This window comes from Enhydra lutris, unplaced genomic scaffold (genome assembly GCF_002288905.1).
Source record: "Enhydra lutris kenyoni isolate GAN:26980312 unplaced genomic scaffold, ASM228890v2 scaffoldscaffold39, whole genome shotgun sequence".
NCBI classification, from domain to species: domain Eukaryota; kingdom Metazoa; phylum Chordata; class Mammalia; order Carnivora; family Mustelidae; genus Enhydra; species Enhydra lutris.
This window is the reverse complement of record NW_019154123.1, coordinates 9,602,380-9,622,366: the sequence shown is the minus strand read 5'-3', so window position 1 is coordinate 9,622,366 and position 19,987 is coordinate 9,602,380. Positions and strand designations below refer to the sequence as shown.

The 19,987-nt window shown below is 38.6% G+C and overlaps 1 protein-coding gene across 1 annotated transcript in view; it reads left to right on the top strand.

The window, feature by feature from the left end:
- LOC111155055 (potassium voltage-gated channel subfamily H member 8) overlaps positions 1-19,447 on the top strand; it is a 388,581-nt gene extending 369,134 nt beyond the window's left edge. Inside the window, exon 16 of the mRNA XM_022515084.1 lies at positions 18,743-19,447. Within this exon, the coding sequence (XP_022370792.1) occupies positions 18,743-19,447 (705 nt within the window). The remainder of the gene's footprint in view (positions 1-18,742) is intronic.
- The last annotated feature ends 540 nt before the right edge of the window (positions 19,448-19,987 follow it).

Here is a 19,987-nt window from a genome sequence, read left to right as displayed (position 1 = left end):
CTGTGAAAATTTAGAGTTCTATTAATAATTCACACAAGGAAACCTACATGAGTAATACCTTATGGTAAAGGGTATTCCTCAGTCCTCTGAACTAGTGTTATTATTATATCTTCTTGTTGACAATTGGTTCAACCGAAATGCACTGACAGAATCGCCAGACCGTTCCAAGATCTGACTGTACAATCTCTTTTCTTCTGCATCATGATCATATATGTGTTCTTGACCACCAATTCTCAAAAGCAAAATCTAAAAAAATGCTGTACATTCACTTTTTGACAAAGAAAAGCAAAATCCACTTAACTGCTGACAAACCATTCTGCATTTTTCATTTTAAAACATAAGTATTATTGATTATAATGTTACATTTTGTGGACATAGCCTTCTAAACTGGAATACACCCAACTATTTAAGGATTTGTAGGATGCTTTTTGCTTATTTTCAGTTCTCGAGCCTGTATGCATGGGTAGATTTGTAGCTCTCATGAGAGATTTACTGATCACACACACACACAGGATGTGCATGTATCCTAAAGAATAGTGAGGATCTCCCAAAGGAAAAAAAAATTATGCCACTCAAAAGTTCATCCTGTGAAGTGTGAATTTAACATGGATATAGCTTTTGGATCTTAGCTGTTTTTGTCTTCCTGCCTGTGATTACTTATATATAGGCCTCTTTTTATTTTGAATAGAGGGACTAAATGGACATATTGGTAAGAGTCCAAGGGAGACCAATGCCACATTCCAAATGGGCAGTTTGAGCAGGGTTGAATAAAAGGAGTATTTACAAAGAAGTTCCTTGAGTGTAAGGAAACCACAAAGCATAGAACTGTCCCTCCACTGTGGGAATAATAACAACAGAAATTCACTACAACTCCTAGGTGTGAAGGGGTCAGTGTAGAGAGTGGTTCTGAAATATTGAGTCAGAAGAAGGTGGGTGGAGAAGGCGACGTGAAAGGAGCGGTGATCTTTTTTTGGGACCCTCTGTGACCTTCTGCCCACCTCAACCCTGCTGGGAAGCAACCAGAGGAACATATACCTCGACCTCCCTCTGCTACCACCCTCCAATCTGCTGATGTTCTAAAATGGCCAAACCAATAACCCTGTTGATAGAGTTCATACAAGTCAGCCTCCAAAGAGCAGAAATGGTTGGAAAATGGGTCTGTTCTAGGAATAAAAGTGGGAAATAGTAAGATGAGTTACTGTATATTCAAACAAGTAGAGAAGAATTCAAATGAAATTTAAACAATCAGTTATTAATTACTCATTACTAGTAATTAGCCAGTTAGTGATAGCTAGTTATTAATACTAACTGATAGCTTCAGAATAACTGGTTATTTTTTAAAAAGATGGATATGGGTGTTTCCCCACCCCTCCATACTTCCTAAATAATTTGCAAGTTGAAATTTTTTTAAAAGATTTATTATCTTAGAGAGAGAGAGATAGAGCAAGTGAGAGAGTGCAGGCAGGGTGGGTGGGAGTACAGAGCCTTAAACAGACTCCATGCTGAGCCCAGAGCTGGACACAGGGCTTGACCATGAGATCCATGACCCCGAGACCACAACCTGAGCCAACATGAAGAGTCTGGTGCCCAACAGACTGCACCACCCAGGAGCCCCACAAGCTGAAAAATGTTTAAAACAACAAACTTCTCTGCCATTTTCCACTCATCAATAGGAAAATTAAGTTCAATAATTGGTCCAATCCAGCAGCTACAGGTAGTATTAGAATTTTTTTTTAATTTTATTTATTTATTTGATAGACAGAGATCACAAGTAGGCAGAGAGGCAGGCAGAGAGAGGGGAGGGGGGAAGCAAGCTCCCTGCTGAGCAGAGAGCCCAATGCAGGGCTCTATCCCAGGACCCTGAGGTCATGACCTGAGCAGAAGGCAGAGGCTTAACCCACTGAGCCATCCAGGCACCCCAGTATTAGAATTTTTTTATAGAATCTTACGGTTGGAAGGGATTTCAGGGAACTTTTCTTTCTTATCCTCTCCTAATACATAAATATCCCCCTTTTAAAAATGAGAACATCATACATCTTTGAAAAGGGCTCTGATTCTACCTCCATTCTCCTATTATTGCTCTTGATTCTTCTATGATGAATGCCAAATCTTAAGTCCTTTCTCTGAGCTTTAACACCTGCTTTCTATCCTTGCCATTCAGTATTTTTTTTATAAAATTTTATGTTATTTTCATGTGTATATTTCTACCTTCCCCAAGGCTCTTGAAGACTTTGATTATAGCTCAAAAAAATTCTGTGAATTGCCTCAAAATTATTATTGTTATTATTAATGTTGTTGTTAAAGTACTCAGACTTTACTGAAGTACAACAGAGAATATCCTGTATTCAGAATATGTGAATTGACTGTAGTTTAGTCACTCAATGTTCAGTACTAGAAAGTAAGCATACATGAACTTGGGAAGGTTTGGGGATTTTTTTCAGTCTCTTTATTAAAGAACCATAAGGCACCTAGACAATAGGAACTGACACTTCCCATTGACTTGTGCCCAATTAGAAATAAACACAATATTATAAATCAATACTAAATTAGTCAAATTTCCTTTTTATGCTTATATGACCATATGATAGGGTAGAATTTGAAGTAATCAACTTTTATAAATAATGGGTAAAAGAAAATTTACCCATTATTCTAATGGGTACATGGGTTCTAAAACAAATATTTAAGCAACCTCAGCTTTGATATTATTGCATTTTCAAAATGTGGTAGAATCATAAAATCTGAAATTTGAGAGGTATCTCAGAGGCCACCTATTTTGGCTTATCTCCCAGTACGGGATTTTTATTTCTGAGGTGATCAGTAAAAAGTTATTTTGCCCGAACATTTTCTGTAGTAAGGAGCTCACTATGCCCCCAGAAAAAGCTACACCAGCAGTTCCTAAACCTAGTTGTGCTTTCAGATTCTCTAGAATATTTTACATGATTATAGATATTTTTATCAACTAATATATAAAATATATTTAATATCAATAAATATTTTTAAAATAACATTTCTGTTGGCCCAGCATTGGGTTGACATTGAGTATCTATACTTTCAGAAGTTCTCCAGGTGCGCCTGGATGGCTCAGTCAGTTAGACATCTGGCTTCAGCTCAGGTCATAATCTCAGGGTCCTGGGATCGAGTCCTATGTCGGGCTCCCTGCCCAGCAGGGAGTCTGCTTCTCCCTCTCTTGGCTTATGTTCTCTCTCTGTGTCTCTCAAATAAATAAAATCTTTTAAAAAAATTTTTAAAAATTCTCCAAATGCAGGACACACAGGTGGCTTAGTTGGTTAAGCTTCTGACGCTTAATGTTGGCTCAGGTCATGATCTTTGTGTCCTTGGATCACCATGTTTGGCTTGTGCTCAGCAGGGAGTCTGTTTGAGAATTCTCTCTCTCCTTCTCTCTCCTCCTCCCAGTCATTCTCTCTCTCCCTTTCCATCTCTCCCTCTCTAAAATAAATAAATAAATCTTTAAAAAAAATTTCCACAAATGCTTCTGATAACAGCCAACTCATTCCTCAATTAGTTTAGCTATTAGAAAACTATCCTCTGTATTTGGCTCATACAACTCTTGCAAAGACTTTTATTTATATTTTCTACTCTGTTCCTCTTGAGTTGCATACAAAAAGGAACATAAATGGTTGATTTTAATGAAAATATTATAAATTTTGAAGGTAGTTAATATCTGTCTTCCTCTTCACTCTGTGGTATATTTTCCTCTTCTCTGAATGCTCTCTCTTCTTGAAACTTTACTCATATGACATGAAACTTTACTCATATGACATATGACAAACTTTACTCATACAGACCTTTAATGATCATGATTAACTTCCTTTGCTGCTGCCCCTTTCTCTTGTCCTAATTTCTTAAAGATAACCACAGATGATCTCAGTGTCCTACAGATGGCATTTCCAGAACAGACATTATTGTCTATCATGTTAGTTTATGAAAGCACCTGAGGATCTTGTATTTGTTTTCTCTGTTCAGAACGCTCTTCCCCAATATCTGCTTGGACATCTCTCTTCCTTCTTTCAAGCCTACTCAGTGAGGTCTTCCTTGACCAGTCTTTTTAAAACAGAAGTCTCTGATCCCCAAATTTACTTCCAAATTTGTTTTCCCTCATAGCTTACCAAACCTCTGTTATGGTACATAGTTTAGTTATCTACTTTTTCACGGTCTTTATCCCCTCATTAGGATGTCAGTTGTATGAGGACAAGATTCTTTATCTGCCTTTTTCTTTGCTATAATTGGCATATGGTAGACACACATTTATGGTGATGAATGTATAAAAAATGCTGAATTATGCATTATATATATTTTAGCCATAATACATTAGAACATTGAATAGAAGAGAAAAATGAAATTTTAGTTTTGAGTTTGAAGAGACACTAGAAATCCCATCATGTGAGCTGCTTCTATCACAGATGAGTAAATTAAGGCCCGGAGATAATCATATATGCGGCAAGAGGTACAGAAAGGCCTAAAATCAAGACCTGGATCCCAATTTTCTTTTTATTAGATTAGCTTTTGAAGAAGTCTATCCTTGGTGTGCCCTGAAAAGATTTCCTTCTGAAATATTAGATACCCACGTTAAGAGTTGAATCTTTGGTTCCTTAAATTACCCATATATACTTAAATGTAATATCTGGTTTAATCATGGACAAATAATTTTAAGATATGATAATTTTAGAAAGGGATTTTCAAAAAAGCCTAATAAAATATACTATATGTTTGCTCAAGGAGAGATATACATTTCCCAAATATGTTTTCCCATATATGTTTCCCACTTATGACTATTCCACATGTAAGCATTTTCAAGTCCAGAAAAGGAAAGAAAGAACAGAAAAGGAGTACATTTTAAAGCAGATAAAATGATAGGTGGGGAGGAGTCCACTGGTAATACACTGATTTTTTTAAATGTATTTTTAAATCAAATCTGATAACTGGCAACAAAACATTGTTATTACAGCCTTATCCTGAAAGTTTTTTTGAAGGTGCATATTGTAATTTCATATTCTAGTGAAATTACTGGTCTTTAAGAAAAAATATTCATTAGGTATCTAGATAAAAAAGGTCTTATAAAGGACATGCAAGGGAAAAATCTAGACTGTTGTTAGACTTTTAGACAGAAACATTTTGTACAAGAGAATGGAGTAACATACAAAATATACAAAATGTAAAGAAAATGTAAACTAAGGATTTTATATCCAGCAAAAATGACCATCAGGTACCAAACTGCTACCATGAAAAAACTCAAGGAACATTGTTCCCATAGATATTTCCTGAAGAATATTCTCAAGAACAAGATTCAGAAAACCAAGATAATTTGAAAGAATTGTGATAGGACAAGTTAATCAGCATTAAATATGTACTTATTTATAGTATCAAGTCTAAATGAAAGTTAAAGAAGAGAAGGTATTAAGTTTTCAAAGGCCATAGGCTCTGACAATATAAATATGGATGAAACACTGAAAGGGGAGTGGGGAGAAAATTAGACTAGAATATGGCTCAAATTTTTAAATTGTTTTCAGTATTCAAAATTCGTAATGGTAGTACTAATATTGATATACTGCAACTGTTGTATGTATAACGGGGGATAAAGCAAATGAGTCATTATTGGATATCCTAACTCTATCATCGTCTATACCTCAATAACCAGAATTCACAATGTAAAGGAGATACAAATGTAATATATAAAATGTTAAAACCCTGTAATACTGAAATAGAATTAGTAATACTAATATGAACCTATATTGTCTCTCATGTACATGCATACAATTCCAAGCTCTTTCAACAGAAAAGGAGTATAAACAATGACCAGCCCAATAACAGTCTCTCTATGCATCAATTATGGTCTCAGATATAATTTCCCAATAAAAGAAACAAGAGTGTCTTTAAATAGCTGTTTCACTTCTGGGGACATGAAACACACATAAGTTTAGGATACCTTAGTGTACAAGACAACAAGAAAACTATCAAACACTACTAGGATGATGTCAGAAATGCTCAGGAGCCAGTATAAAGAGTCTTCCACTCACCAAAGATGGGATAATTTTGGTAACAATAACAAGTACAGTAAGGGTAACAAGAAGCCTGTGTGGCTGTCAGTTAAGCATCTGCCTTCAGCTCAGGTCATGATCCCAGAGTCCTGGGATCGAATCCTGCATCAGGCTTCTTTCTCAGCAGGGAACCTGCTTCTCCCTCTACCTGCCATCCTCCTGCTTGTATTCCCTCTCTGGCAAATAAATTAAAAAATTGTTTAAATACAATGGTTAAAACACATAAAATAGCTAACAAATGCCCCCAAATAGCAGCATAATAAGCTTCTGAATTTCCCTCATCCTACAGACACACTGAATGTACATCTATATGCAGAATAATTCCCTCTGAGAGAAACATAAAACAAGGAATGATTTTTAAAAAGTTGAATAACTCTGACGTATCAGGTGAACGAGAAAATCCCCACATGGAGACTGATTGGAAAGGTTGGGACACATAAAGCAAAAATACCACCCCAGATAAAGTGCCATGCCATCAAGAAGGAACCCCTAAGTCCCAGCATTGGAGAGTTTGGACTTAGTGCCCCCAACTAAGACCCTCAAAACACTTAGCTCTGAAAGCCAAAGGGGCTTATGTTCACAAGTCCTACAGGATCATAGCAAACAAAAGTAATTCTTAAATGGATGTAAGAGCATATTAGATAAAGGGCTAGTATCCAAAATCTATAAAGAACTTATCAAACTCAACACCCAAAGAACAGATATCCAATGAAGAAATGGACAGAAGAAATGAACAGACATTTCTCCAAAGAAGACATACAAATGGCCAAAAAGCATGTGAAAAAATGCTGTTTGTGTTTGTCTACATTGCTTACCAAAATATGATATGTGAGATGCTACGCATTATGATTCACTTATCAGCAACCAGGAAAATATGACTGATGTAGTAACATAGAAAAGAAATATCTTAAAAAAAAAATGAAAGAAAGAGAAATATCTAGGGGTACCTGGGTGGCTCAGTTAGTTAAGTGCCCAACACTTCATTTCAGCTCAGGTCCTGATCTCATGGTCACGGGATCAAGGGAGACCCACATCAGGCTCTGTACTCAGCAGGAGTCTGCTTGGATATTCTCTCCCTCTGTTCCTCCCCCCCTGCTCTTTCTCTCAAGTAAATAAATAAATCTTTAAAAAAATATATCTAGCTAGGATTGCCTCACAAGGCATTTTAGATATATCCTTTGTTTTAATTTAAAACAATGAGAAGGTCCACTTTCTTCTCTACCACCCCACTAGCTAAATAATTACCTCTCATTTCTCTTCAAACATTATATAGAAAGCAGTATCATAAACATCAGAGAATGCCTTCTTGACTCACCTATAAATGTAATGGGAGCTGAGTAATTTGGAAAAGAGAAGTCCTGATTTTGAACCAGATACATCACTTGGCATCAAGTAAATACAAATCAAAACCACAATGAGATACCACCTCGCACCAGTCAGAATGGCTAAAATTAACAAGTCAGGAAATGACAGATGTTGGTGAGGATGCCGAGAAAGGGGAACCCTCCTACACTGTTGGTGGGAATGCAAGCTGGTTCAGCCACTCTGGAAAACAGTATGGAGGTTCCTCAAAAAGTTAAAAATAGAGCTACTCTATGACCCAGCAATTGCACTACCAAGTATTTACCCCAAAGATAAAAATATAGCATCCCAATGTTTATAGCAGCAATGTCCACAATAGCCAAATGATGGTAAAAGCCCAGATGTCCAACAACAGAAGAATGGATAAAGAGTGGTATATGTATACAATGGAATACTACTCCACCATCAAAAAAGAAAAAAAAAATGAAATCTTGCCATTTGCAACAACATGGATGCAACTAGAGAGTATTATGCTAAGTGAAATAAGCCAATCAGAGAAAGACAGTTACATGATCTCACTCATATGTGGAATTTAAGAAACAAAACAGAGGCTCATAGCTGAAGGGAGGAAAATCAGATGGAATCAGAGAAAGAGAGACAAACCATAAAACACTCTTAATCATAGGAAACAAAGTGAAGGTTGGTAGAGGGGAGCAGAGTAAGGGGATGGACATTAAGGAGTGCACATAATGTAATGAGCACTGGGTATTATATAAAACTGATGAATCACTGAGCTCAGTCTCTGAAACTAATAATACACTATATGCCAATTAATTGAATTTAAATTTTGAAAAGTGAAAAAAAATGGGTGTAAGAACATCTCTATGGTTGTATATCCAGGTTCAGCAGAGAGGGAGCATGCAAAAATGCTCATCTCCTAGTTTCTCCCTGGAACAGATATAACTGCATACTGTCCCAGCTGCTACCTTAGGGCCCAGCTCCTAATCACCTGCACCTAGGTGCTCTCTATGATCCTCCACTTTGGGACACTGACAGATCTTGGGACACCCTCAACTACTGGGAGCCACCAAGAACAAAGACAACAGCTTCGACAATCATGAAGACCCTAAATCTTCAAGATACCACCAAAATCTGTTAGAACTAATAAGTGAATTCAGTAAAGTTGCAGGATACAAAGTTAATGTACAAAAGTCAGTTGTATCTATACACTGATAACTACCAGAAAGAGAAATTAAGAAAAACAATCCCATTAACAGTAACATCAAGAAGAATAAAATACTTAGGAATAAATTTAACCAAGGAGGTACAAGACTTGTACACCAATAATGACAAAATATTGTTGAAAGAAATTAAAGAAGATCTAAACAAATAAAAAAACTCCAACTACAGACTTGCCAAAGGAATCAAAGAAAGCTGTTTAAATTCTCAGTTCTTACCGAAAGACCTGTACATGAGGAGTTAACCAAAGTTAGAGTACTCCCTTAGAGTACAAACTAGCAGCATTGGCATCAACTGGGAGCTTGTTAGAGATGCAGAATCCCACCCTACACCTACTGAATCTGAATATACTTGGTGTCAAGATCCCCAGGTGATTCCTCTATACATTGTCTTGATAAGCGATCTATACAGTTGGTATTCTGAGATGAGACAGACTCATGTTTGGTATTCACTAATAGCAGTGAGGATCCCTCAGCGAGATAGCAATTTGGATACTAATCAATTTGTCACAGAAAGTAGGAAAACAGATGAAGAAAGCAATCAAAGGATTGATAAATAATGGATTAAAATAGTACAGCTAAAGTAATAAAGTTGTGTCCGAAGGCCTGAGTTTGCAGAAATTCAGTGAAACCACTGGAGTAATCACTTTCAAGGCTTGTAATTCTTCTCTTATTATAATTGAAGAGGCACCAGATGCACCTGCAAAAGTAAAGCCCTTGGTACTATTCCTGTGTGACCTTGGATAAGCCACTTCACCTCCCAACATTCTAGTCTCTCCAGCTGCAGAACAAGATTTACAACGTTCATTAGTAATGGGATTGAGATTCTCATTTGGATGAAATTTATGCAAGTGCCAAGTATGATTATTATTTTAGCTGACAGATAAAAAGATTGTCATTTGTTTTTGAATGTGTTGTGAAGCAAAAGACACAAGGATGAAATTATGCCGATCGTCCTTTTTGTTTTGCCTGCTTATGGAGTTTGATTGAACTTGTCTGAATCCTGAATCCCATAATAAATATGCAACATAACAAAAGATTAAATGAAAGACCATTTAATTACCTGAATCAGAGCTCGTAAAAATGTATATGTGTTCGTGGCAGCGGGGGGAGGATTGGTATAATTAGTACCCGGAATTTAGGAAAATTGTGTCTAGCAGGAAAATGTATACATGTTTGGCAAAAATTGAGTGATGGGTCAAGAACTCTTCAAGCTAAGAAGATTATATCAACAGATGCATTCCCCATCTGCTCACTGAATGCACAAAAATGGAAATGGCATTTTTTTTCTATCAATTGAAGTTCCAGTTATAATCAGAGGCCATGAATCATACCATGCCAATAGCCAAGATTGAAAAATGTAAAACATGAATAATAGAAGGCAAGAGTTAGCTACTTTGGATGTGAAATAAAAAGTATTTTCAAAGAGACGTTCTGCTCTTCCTCATGAAACTCACACTGCTGTTCCTAAAAGGCATGATACAAAGACACACCAGAACAGCAAATCTGTGTTTACACCAAAAGGCACACAATCTAACTGTAAAAACTGGCAGTGCACAGTCTTATTGGGACACTAGGGCACCAGCACCACAGATGGATTTTTCTCAACTATGTAGTAACACAATGGTTTGTAAATCTCCCATTTTGAAGTAATGGCAGTATCCATGAGACCCTGAGATCATATAAAATGTTCTTCCCTGCTAGGGGTATAGTAATAATTACTTCTGTGTCTTGCAGTGCTATCTGTGGGAGATTGGTAAAAGTTTCTCAAGTTCAAATGAAAATACCAGAAACTCATATTAAGAAATAAACCATCCACCTTATTATTCATTAAATTACCATGTATCAATGAAGATTTATAAATGGCAGGATTTATGCAGGGGCTAGAGCCATTATAAAGGACAATAAAGACAATCATACCTGTCCCCAGCAAACCCTATATTGGTCCTTACTCAAATGTGATCAACAGCAAGTTGCACATTGTTGTATTTTGTCTCACGCATCTTTTATAGAGAATTCTCAACCCATCTGACTGCAATTACTTGAACTTTAGAATGGAAATACAGGATCTTCATCAACATTTTTCAACGACTCTGGTTATTGCTGCTACTATTTGTTACTGCAAAGATGTATGCAAGGTGATGCTAAAACTCAGAGACTCTGTTTCTCCCAAATTAATTATGTAAAACCATTAACAGCGTGGTTTGTCTCTCCATGCCAAGGCTGAAAAGGAGTTCTATAGATAACTGGCTTTTATTGTCTTTGAGCTAAATGTTTCCTGGTATTCCAGTATTCCCTACTATGAGGAAGTTTTCAACTGAGCTGTCTTGCATTACCAAATGCAGATACTGAGATCCTGACAAAGTATCAGTTGTATGGGAAAGAGACCTTAACATCCTTAAACTATTTGATCCTCACAACAAAGCATCTGTGGGCATATGCTTAAGAGGAGGGTGAGAAGTAGCATCACATCAATGAAGCAAATTAAACATAAGAGGAGAAATCCAGATGCTCTGGAAATGTAGGCAACAACGACTATTTGTAAGCCAATGGAAGTTCTGAGAAAACCTGGATATAGCCAAAATAGAAAAACTGTGGCAATTAGTGACTTCCTCCTTAGAGGTATGGAAAGACCAGAGTGTGGACTATCATGGATAACTGACCAGTCTGTTGTTGCCTGGATGTTTCTATTCATGACAGAAGGTGCTGCTCAACAAGACCAAATGCACTACCCCCAAACCTGCTAAACACCTAATGATTTGTGTGGTAAAATACATGTTACTGGGAAAACAGAGGAGGGAAGGATCTTTAGATGCTCCGAAGTTTTGGATAGAAAACTGAACCACTTGGAAGCACAGATGGTGTTTTCAACACTTCTTCTTTCTAGCAGTTGGGACTTTGGAAAGGATAGAGAAATCTTGGATGTGAACAATTGGCTCTGCAGATGGTGATGGTGAACTGGTTTGGCCAACAGTCTTAAATCCCAGACTGATGGGTTCCTATTCACAGAAGAATTAGGAGAAGGAAGTGGAAGGAGAGGAAAAATGGATAAAGGAAACATAACTTGACACACAAGGGAGAGAAAAATGTGTATTAAGTTATGGCTTATTTATCTATTTTCTCTTTATAAGTAGAAATAATCAGAAGTCCACATCTAAAACAGCCAGCTTGGGTAGCAACCAGGGATGCAAAAAGGTTTACCAAATTCCAACTGATAAAACAACTCTGAATATCTTAATTGCGTTTGTCACTTGGCACTCAGAATATAGTCATGAGATATGGGAGTCAGTAAATAAGCGCCACTAAAAAATGTGAAGGGGGGATGCCTGGGTAGCTCAGTTGGTTAAGCATCTGACTCTTGATCAGGTCTTGATCTGAGGGTCAGAAAGGAAAGGAATGGACAGGACAGGACAGGAAAGGAAAGGGAAAAAATGAGAAGGGGCTTGTGATAATATTGATAATTATGATGTAGTGTTCCATGATTCATTAATTAAGTATAACACCCAGTGCTCATCACAGTACAGTTGTGTCTTCTAATATGAGTAACAGAGGACATTTAAAGAATATGATTAGGTGTTGAGGTAAGTGGGAGAACTTTGGTTCATTTGATGTGAATGATTTTTGTTTGTTTTTACTGATCTATTTCTGTAGTATTCTGATGTTAAGTTGTATTTTGAAGGTATATCTCCTTAAATGGATGGAGCCTTATTCACAAAGTAGCCCCAACAACCTTTTTTTAAGCAAATGCACATCTTCTTAGCATGCTATAAAAAAGTATTAAGTCTCACCACCCTTGGAAAGTAGAGACTGCATTCTTTGCTTTCCACATTTGATTAAGAAGAAGGTCTTCCCTGTTTTAGAATGAATTTTGTTAGCAAGCCCAGCAGAAAGCAGTAAGCAAAAGTGAGGTACTCTCTGTGGCAGTATGTTGTCCCCTTCAGTGTCACCAGACTATCCACCTCCAGGAGATGCCATCTTTCCTTGTGACAGTTGCCTTAGTCCTTGTGAAGGGAAACATCCTGTACCCATAGGGATTAATTCTCTCACGTAACTTTAATAAGGTGCGGGGGTGTGTCCTCAATGACACAGTGACAGAATTCTTCCCTGATACACATTGATCATTACCCTTCAGAGCTAAAGAAAGTTCTATTTCCTTGGATTCTTTGCTGCTTTTAGTTCAAGCTAATACAGTGATTTTGTTTTCTGGAAATGTTAATGCTTGTTTACATTCCGGGAGCCAGTCAAGGCTCTGGATTCCCATTTAAAGTTCATAACCTCAAAGTTGTGATAAGTGTGCAGTAAAAGTTTGATGTCAAGGATGTGGCCATCAAAAGGTATTTCACCCAAGGAAAAATATTTGTTTATTTTGAAATCTAGAAACAATAGCTCATCAGAAATATGTATGTTGATATATTGTCTGGCTCCAAATTCCCCCTTGCTGCACACTGTTTTTGTTGTTTTATTTGTATAATTTGACATGAGGAGATTTTGCTGTGCTTCACTGGTTTCTGACTTCGAGATGATGGTATTTACTTACTGGATATTGAATTAACATTTCAGATAGATTTTACACACGAAGGTACTTTTTTGTATCATCTGGGATCTTCACAAATTCTGTCCACATTAGCAAAACTCTATCAATTCTTAAGCAATATCTCCTTTCCCATGTGATAATATACTATAATAGAAAGAGCACCAAACTTAGAAGCCTGATTTCTAGACCAAAGACTGTCCTTCATGAAATATGGGACCTTAAAAATGTCATTTAACCTCTGGGCCATAGTGTACCCATTTTACAGGTGGGAAAATAATAATGTATCCCTGCCTATCTTAGCACTGTTTATAGATCCAATAGGAAAAAAGGTACCTGAAAGCATATTGTGTTATAAATGTACTCAAACATTTAATAACATAATTGTTGATGTGCCTAAAATGCAAATGGTTCTTCAAAGATTGTGTCTTTATTCAATCCTGATAAAAGGCCTGTTGAAAGCATTTTACTGGGAGCTGATGCAATTTTGTAAAATGTGCTGGGATGTAAAATGTACTGAGAGCTAATGTCAGTTTGATACAGGAATGAAGCTTAGATAGTCCACAGAAATGGGTGGTCGGTATATTCCTTCAAACATCTCATTCAGCATCAGCCTTCTCTTCTGAAATTCTGATAGAAGAGCTAATCAGTTCAAGGGGGAGCCCATAGGTAAATGTCTGCAGCGCCAAGATCCAGATCCTGATTTAAGTAGCCATGCACTGTGAAATTGAGGCTTGGCAGGTCATGAAATGAGACAACCTGCAGCAAAAATTTCAAAACACATAGCATCTTTCTCAGACTCACTATTTTGCCTCTTAAATGTGAGTTTCAGAAGTATCTTTTCATCATCCGAAGTTTCAGATCTGCTGAAAAGCCTGGATAAGCATTCGGTTGAGTCCCTTGAGTTCCATGCTAGCAGCAAGGCAGAAATGCTTTTGGCCTGGCAGTTTCAAGGCAGGTGTTACCAGTTGGTTGCCTGAACCATGGAAAAACCTCCTTCTGGCCTTTTTTAAATGCCTGATTCAAGCGGCACTACCTCCTGGTGGGCCTGCCAGGGAGAATTAGTTTCAGAACACACTCAACAGGAAGTGGACTGAATTAAGCTGCTGCAGGAATTAGGAATGTGTATGTCAACGTTGAAAAAAGTTTGCCCGAAACAGCAATCTTGGATCTGGCGTCACTGAAGTTGAACTGCCTTTTGTTTTGTTTTGTTTTTTGAGGCTAGTCAAGAGGTTCAGCTGCTTATATTGGAGTTTTTTGATTCATGATAGTAAACTCAAGTCATAGCAGGTCCTTTATAAAATACAGTCTTACAGCAGTTGAAGGCAAAGTATTACAACACCGTGTTAGTGTTACAAATCTCACCAAAGATTAGAAGATACATGTTCAAGGCAGTCCTGAGAGGAAAATATACAGCGGTACAAGCATTTCTCCAGAAACAAGAAAGGTCTCAGGTACACAGCCTAACCCTACACCTAAAGGAGCTGGAGAAAGAACAAGAAAGAAACCCTAAACCCAGCAGGAGAAGAGAAATCATAAAGATCAGAGCAGAAATCAATGAAATAGAAACCAAAAAAACAATAGAACAAATCAACAAAACTAGGAGCTGGTTCTTTGAAAGAATTAATAAGATTGATAAACCCCTGGCCAGACTTATCAAAAAGAAAAGAGAAAGGACCCAAATACATAAAATCATGAATGAAAGAGGAGAGATCACAACTAACACAACTAACACAACTAACAACAAAGAAATACAGACAATTATAAGAACATACTATGAGCAACTCTACGCCAACAAATTTGACAATCTGGAAGAAATGGATGCATTCCTAGAGACATATAAACTACCACAACTGAACCAGGAAGAAATAGAAAGCCTGAACAGACCCATAACCAGTAAGGAGATTGAAGCAGTCATCAAAAATCTCCAAACAAACAAAAGCCCAGGGCCAGACGGCTTCCCGGGGGAATTCTACCAAACATTTAAAGAAGAACTAATTCCTATTCTCCTGAAACGGTTCCAAAAAATAGAAATGGAAGGAAAACTTCCAAACTCATTTTATGAGGCCAGCATCACCTTGATCCCAAAACCAGACAAGGATCCCATCAAAAAAGAGAACTACAGACCAATATCCTTGATGAACACAGATGCAAAAATTCTCGCCAAAATACTAGCCAATAGGATTCAACAGTACCTGAAAAGGATTATTCACCACGACCAAGTGGGATTTATTCCAGGGCTGCAAGGTTGGTTCAACATCCGCAAATCAATCAATGTGATACAACACATTAATAAAAGAAAGAACAAGAACCATATGATACTCTCCATAGATGCTGAAAAAGCATTTGACAAAGTACAGCATCCCTTCCTGATCAAAACTCTTCAAAGTGTAGGGATAGAGGGCACATACCTCAATATTATCAAAGCCATCTATGAAAAACCCACCGCAAATATCATTCTCAATGGAGAAAAACTGAAAGCTTTTCCGCTAAGGTCAGGAACATGGCAGGGATGTCCATTATCACCACTGCTATTCAACATAGTACTAGAAGTCTTAGCCTCAGCAATCAGACAACAAAAGGAAATTAAAGGCATCGAAATCGGCAAAGAAGAAGTCAAACTATCACTCTTTGCAGATGATATGATACTATATGTGGAAAACCCAAAAGACTCCACTCCAAAACTGCTAGAACTTGTACAGGAATTCAGTAAAGTGTCAGGATATAAAATCAATGCCTAGAAATCAGTTGCATTTCTCTACACCAACAACAAGACAGAAGAAAGAGAAATTAAGGAGTCAATCCCGTTTACAATTGCACCCAAAAGTATAAGATACCTAGGAATAAACCTAACCAAAGAGGCTAAGAATCTATACACAGAAAACTATAAAGTACTCATGAAAGAAATTGAGGAAGACACAAAGAAATGGGAAAATGTTCCATGCTCCTGGATTGGAAGAATAAATATTGTGAAAATGTCTATGCTACCTAAAGCAATCTACACATTTAATGCAATTCCTATCAAAGTACCATCCATTTTTTTTTCAAAGAAATGGAACAAATAATCCTAAAATTTATATGGAACCAGAAAAGACCTCGAATAGCCAAAGCAATATTGAAAAAGAAAGCCAAAGTTGGTGGCATCACAATTCCGGACTTCAAGCTCTATTACAAAGCTGTCATCATCAAGACGGCATGGTACTGGCACAAAAACAGACACATAGATTAATGGAACAGAATAGAGAGCCCAGAAATAGACCCTCAACTCTACGGTCAACTAATCTTCGACAAAGCAGGAAAGAATGTCCAATGGAAAAAAGACAGCCTCTTCAACAAATGGTGTTGGGAAAATTGGACAGCCACATGCAGAAAAATGAAATTGGACCATTTCCTTACACCACACACAAAAATAGACTAAAAATGGATGAAGGACCTCAATGTGAGAAAAGAATCCATCAAAATCCTTGAGGAGAACACAGGCAGGAACCTCTTCGACCTCAACTGCAGGAACATCTTCCTAGGAACATCGCCAAAGGCAAGGGAAGCAAGGGCAAAAATGAACTGTTGGGATTTCATCAAGATCAAAAGCTTTTGCACAGCAAAGGAAACAGTTAACAAAACCAAAAGACAACTGACAGAATGGGAGAAGATATTTGCAAACGACATATCAGACAAAGGGCTAGTGTCCAAAATCTATAAAGAACTTAGCAAACTCAACACCCAAAGAACAAATAATCCAATCAAGAAATGGGCAGAAGACATGAACAGACATTTCTGCAAAGAAGACATCCAGATGGCCAACAGACACATGAAAAAGTGCTCCACATCACTCGGCATCAGGGAAATACAAATCAAAACCACAATGAGATATCACCTCACACCAGTCAGAATGGCTAAAATTAACAAGTCAGGAAATGACAGATGCTGGCGAGGATGCGGAGAAAGGAGAACCCTCCTACACTGTTGGTGGGAATGCAAGCTGGTTGCAACCACTCTGGAAAACAGCATGGAGGTTCCTCAAAATGTTGAAACTAGAACTACCCTATGACCCAGCAATTGCACTACTGGGTATTTACCCTAAAGATACAAACTTAGTGGTCCGAAGGGGCACGTGTACCCGAATGTTTATAGCAGCAATGTCTACAATAGCCAAACTATGGAAAGAACCTAGATGTCCATCAACAGATGAATGGATAAGGAAGATGTGGTATATATACACAATGGAATACTATGCAGCCATCAAAAGAAATGAAATCTTGCCATTTGCGATGACGTGGATGGAACTAGAGGGTATCATGCTTAGCGAGATAAGTCAATCGGAGAAAGACAACTATCATATGATCTCCCTGATATGAGGGAGAGGAGATGCAACATGGGGGGTTAAGGGGGTAGGAGAAGAGTAAATGACACAAGATGGGATTGGGAGGGAGACAAACCATAAGTGACTCTTAATCTCACAAAACAAACTGAGGGTTGATGGGGGGAGGGGGGTTGGGAGAGGGGTGCTGGAGTTATGGACATTGGGGAGGGTATGTGCTATGGTGAGTGCTGTGAAGTGTGTAAACCTGGCGATTCACAGACCTGTACCCCTGGGGATAAAAATATATGTTTATAAAGAATAAAAGAAAAAAAAAAGAAGATACATGTTCAAGTCCTGCCTTCTGAAATACGGCGTTTCCTTATTTTGAAGAATGTAAACACTCCAGAAAAGCTAGATTCAATCTTCTGGTGGTCTTCCTGGTTTAAGAAAGTGATGTGGTTGGTAAGAAAACAAATCCTTTGGCAAATTTTATTATTGGTTTTAAGTGTAAAATGAATAATGAAAACTCTTCAGTGGTTCTTAGGTGTTTGAGAGTTGTGTTTACTTAGAAAACCTCACAGAAGCTAAATGATTTTCCTAGAAAAGTGAAGAAAGCACATACCACACAGTTTGGGTTGAAATTCCATAAGGTTCCAGGTTCACTGATCAACTACAGCACCCCCAGGCTCCCCACTGTGCTGATCTGCACCTACTTGTTTGGCAGGTTTCTCTTATTTTGCTATTTTCCCTCTTTCTGCAAACTCGCTTCCCCACAAACCTGGTATTGGTTCTTGCTTACCGCCTTCATCACCCCTGAAGGCCAGTTTGTCCCTGACCCTACGGTAAGCATGGATCTTGGCCAGAAATGATGAAAGTGAGAGCTATCATTTACTATCTGCTGCAGGCAGATGGCCTTTTGAGTGCTTTACATATAATACCCACCACTCTATACTGGTTTTTGAGGTGTCCAGGTTGATTTGTGTGCACCACTGTGTAACCCACTAACTCAGGGGAAATAAAAGATACTGCCTGTATTTAAATGATACAAGAGATAGTTGACCCCTGTCTCTTATTTTGTTCAAGAACCTCAGAGTCACTGATTAAGAGTGCCAGACTATGAATATCTCTCTAGGTTCCCTCAGAATAAGGATGGCTTCGATTGGGAGCCAACTTCTCCATTCACCCCTTGGATTTGGCTGGGGTTGGAGGGGAAGCAGCCTTTCCGCCCTTCTTACTGAGAAATCTCGTTTCCCTGCTCTGAAATCACTATCACGCACCTCTGACTCTTGCCTTCTGCTTTGCTTTATCCACACAGGTAACGACGTTGACTCAGGAGGTCTCTCAGTTAGGTAAAGACATGAGGAATGTGATGCACCTTCTAGAAAACGTTCTGTCACCCCAGCAGCCGTCGCGGTTCTGCTCTCTGCACACCACATCTGTGTGTCCCTCCAGGGACAGCTTACAGACCAGGATGACCTGGAGTACTCACCAACCTTGCCTACACTTGCAAGCCGGTGGAGCCACTTACACTCAAGCACAACTCTGTCATGGTAATGTCACCTCAGACATTTGGAGTGTGGATCCCTCCTCTGTGGGGAGCAGCCCCCAGCGAACTGGAGCTCACGAGCAAAATCCAGCAGACTGTGAACTTTATCACTCTCCAAGCCTTGATTATTCACCTGCCCACTACCAGGTTGTCCAAGAAGGCCACCTGCAATTTTTAAGGTGCATCTCTCCACGTTCGGATTCTACACTGACACCCCTGCAGTCCATTTCGGCGACTCTCTCGTCCTCAGTCTGCTCCTCCTCGGAAACGTCTTTGCACCTGGTTCTCCCAAGCAGGTCAGAGGAGGGCAGCTTCAGTCAGGGAGCCACAGGTTCCTTCAGTCTGGAAAACTTGCCAGGATCTTGGGACAGGGAAGGTGCGGCGCCGGTCCCTGCAGAACCCTTGGAGAACTTTCCCCTGGAAGTTGTCACAAGCACAACAGAAACGAAAGATAATAAAGCCATAAACGTATGATATTCGAGCACGTGCAGCAGCTGCCCGTTTTAGACCCACCACTGCATGACAGCTTTCATTTGCCTTTTTTGCCTCGGGCAGGTGTGAAGACTGAGCAGAGCTGGGAGTCCTGCCGGAGAGTGCTTGAGGAGCCAGCCAAAGGCAGAACCACATCCATACTGTAGCAAACACTTGCTAGATCCTTAGAAACATAGCAGAAACAGTTTCCCATACAGGTATTCACTTACCGGTCTGTTTGACAGACTTTTTAAAAGTCCAAAGACCCTGAGGGTCTGAGCAGCTAGAAGTCCCAAACAAAGAATTTGTGGATTCGTTTTGTCCTAGGTGACTTTTGTGAAGTGCAGCAAAGGTTTTTCCTGAGTGCCTGTTTGTCATTCCTGAACAATATCCATAGCGCTGTTGGCCTCGGGAGTGCACAGCTCCTGCTGATCTATTTTTCTTTTTGTGAAGGCAAAGGGACAATTATCACTGCATGTCATCTCCTAGACAATCAGTCAAATAGAGCTGGTGGCCAGTGGTTAGCTATTGCACGTTATTTGC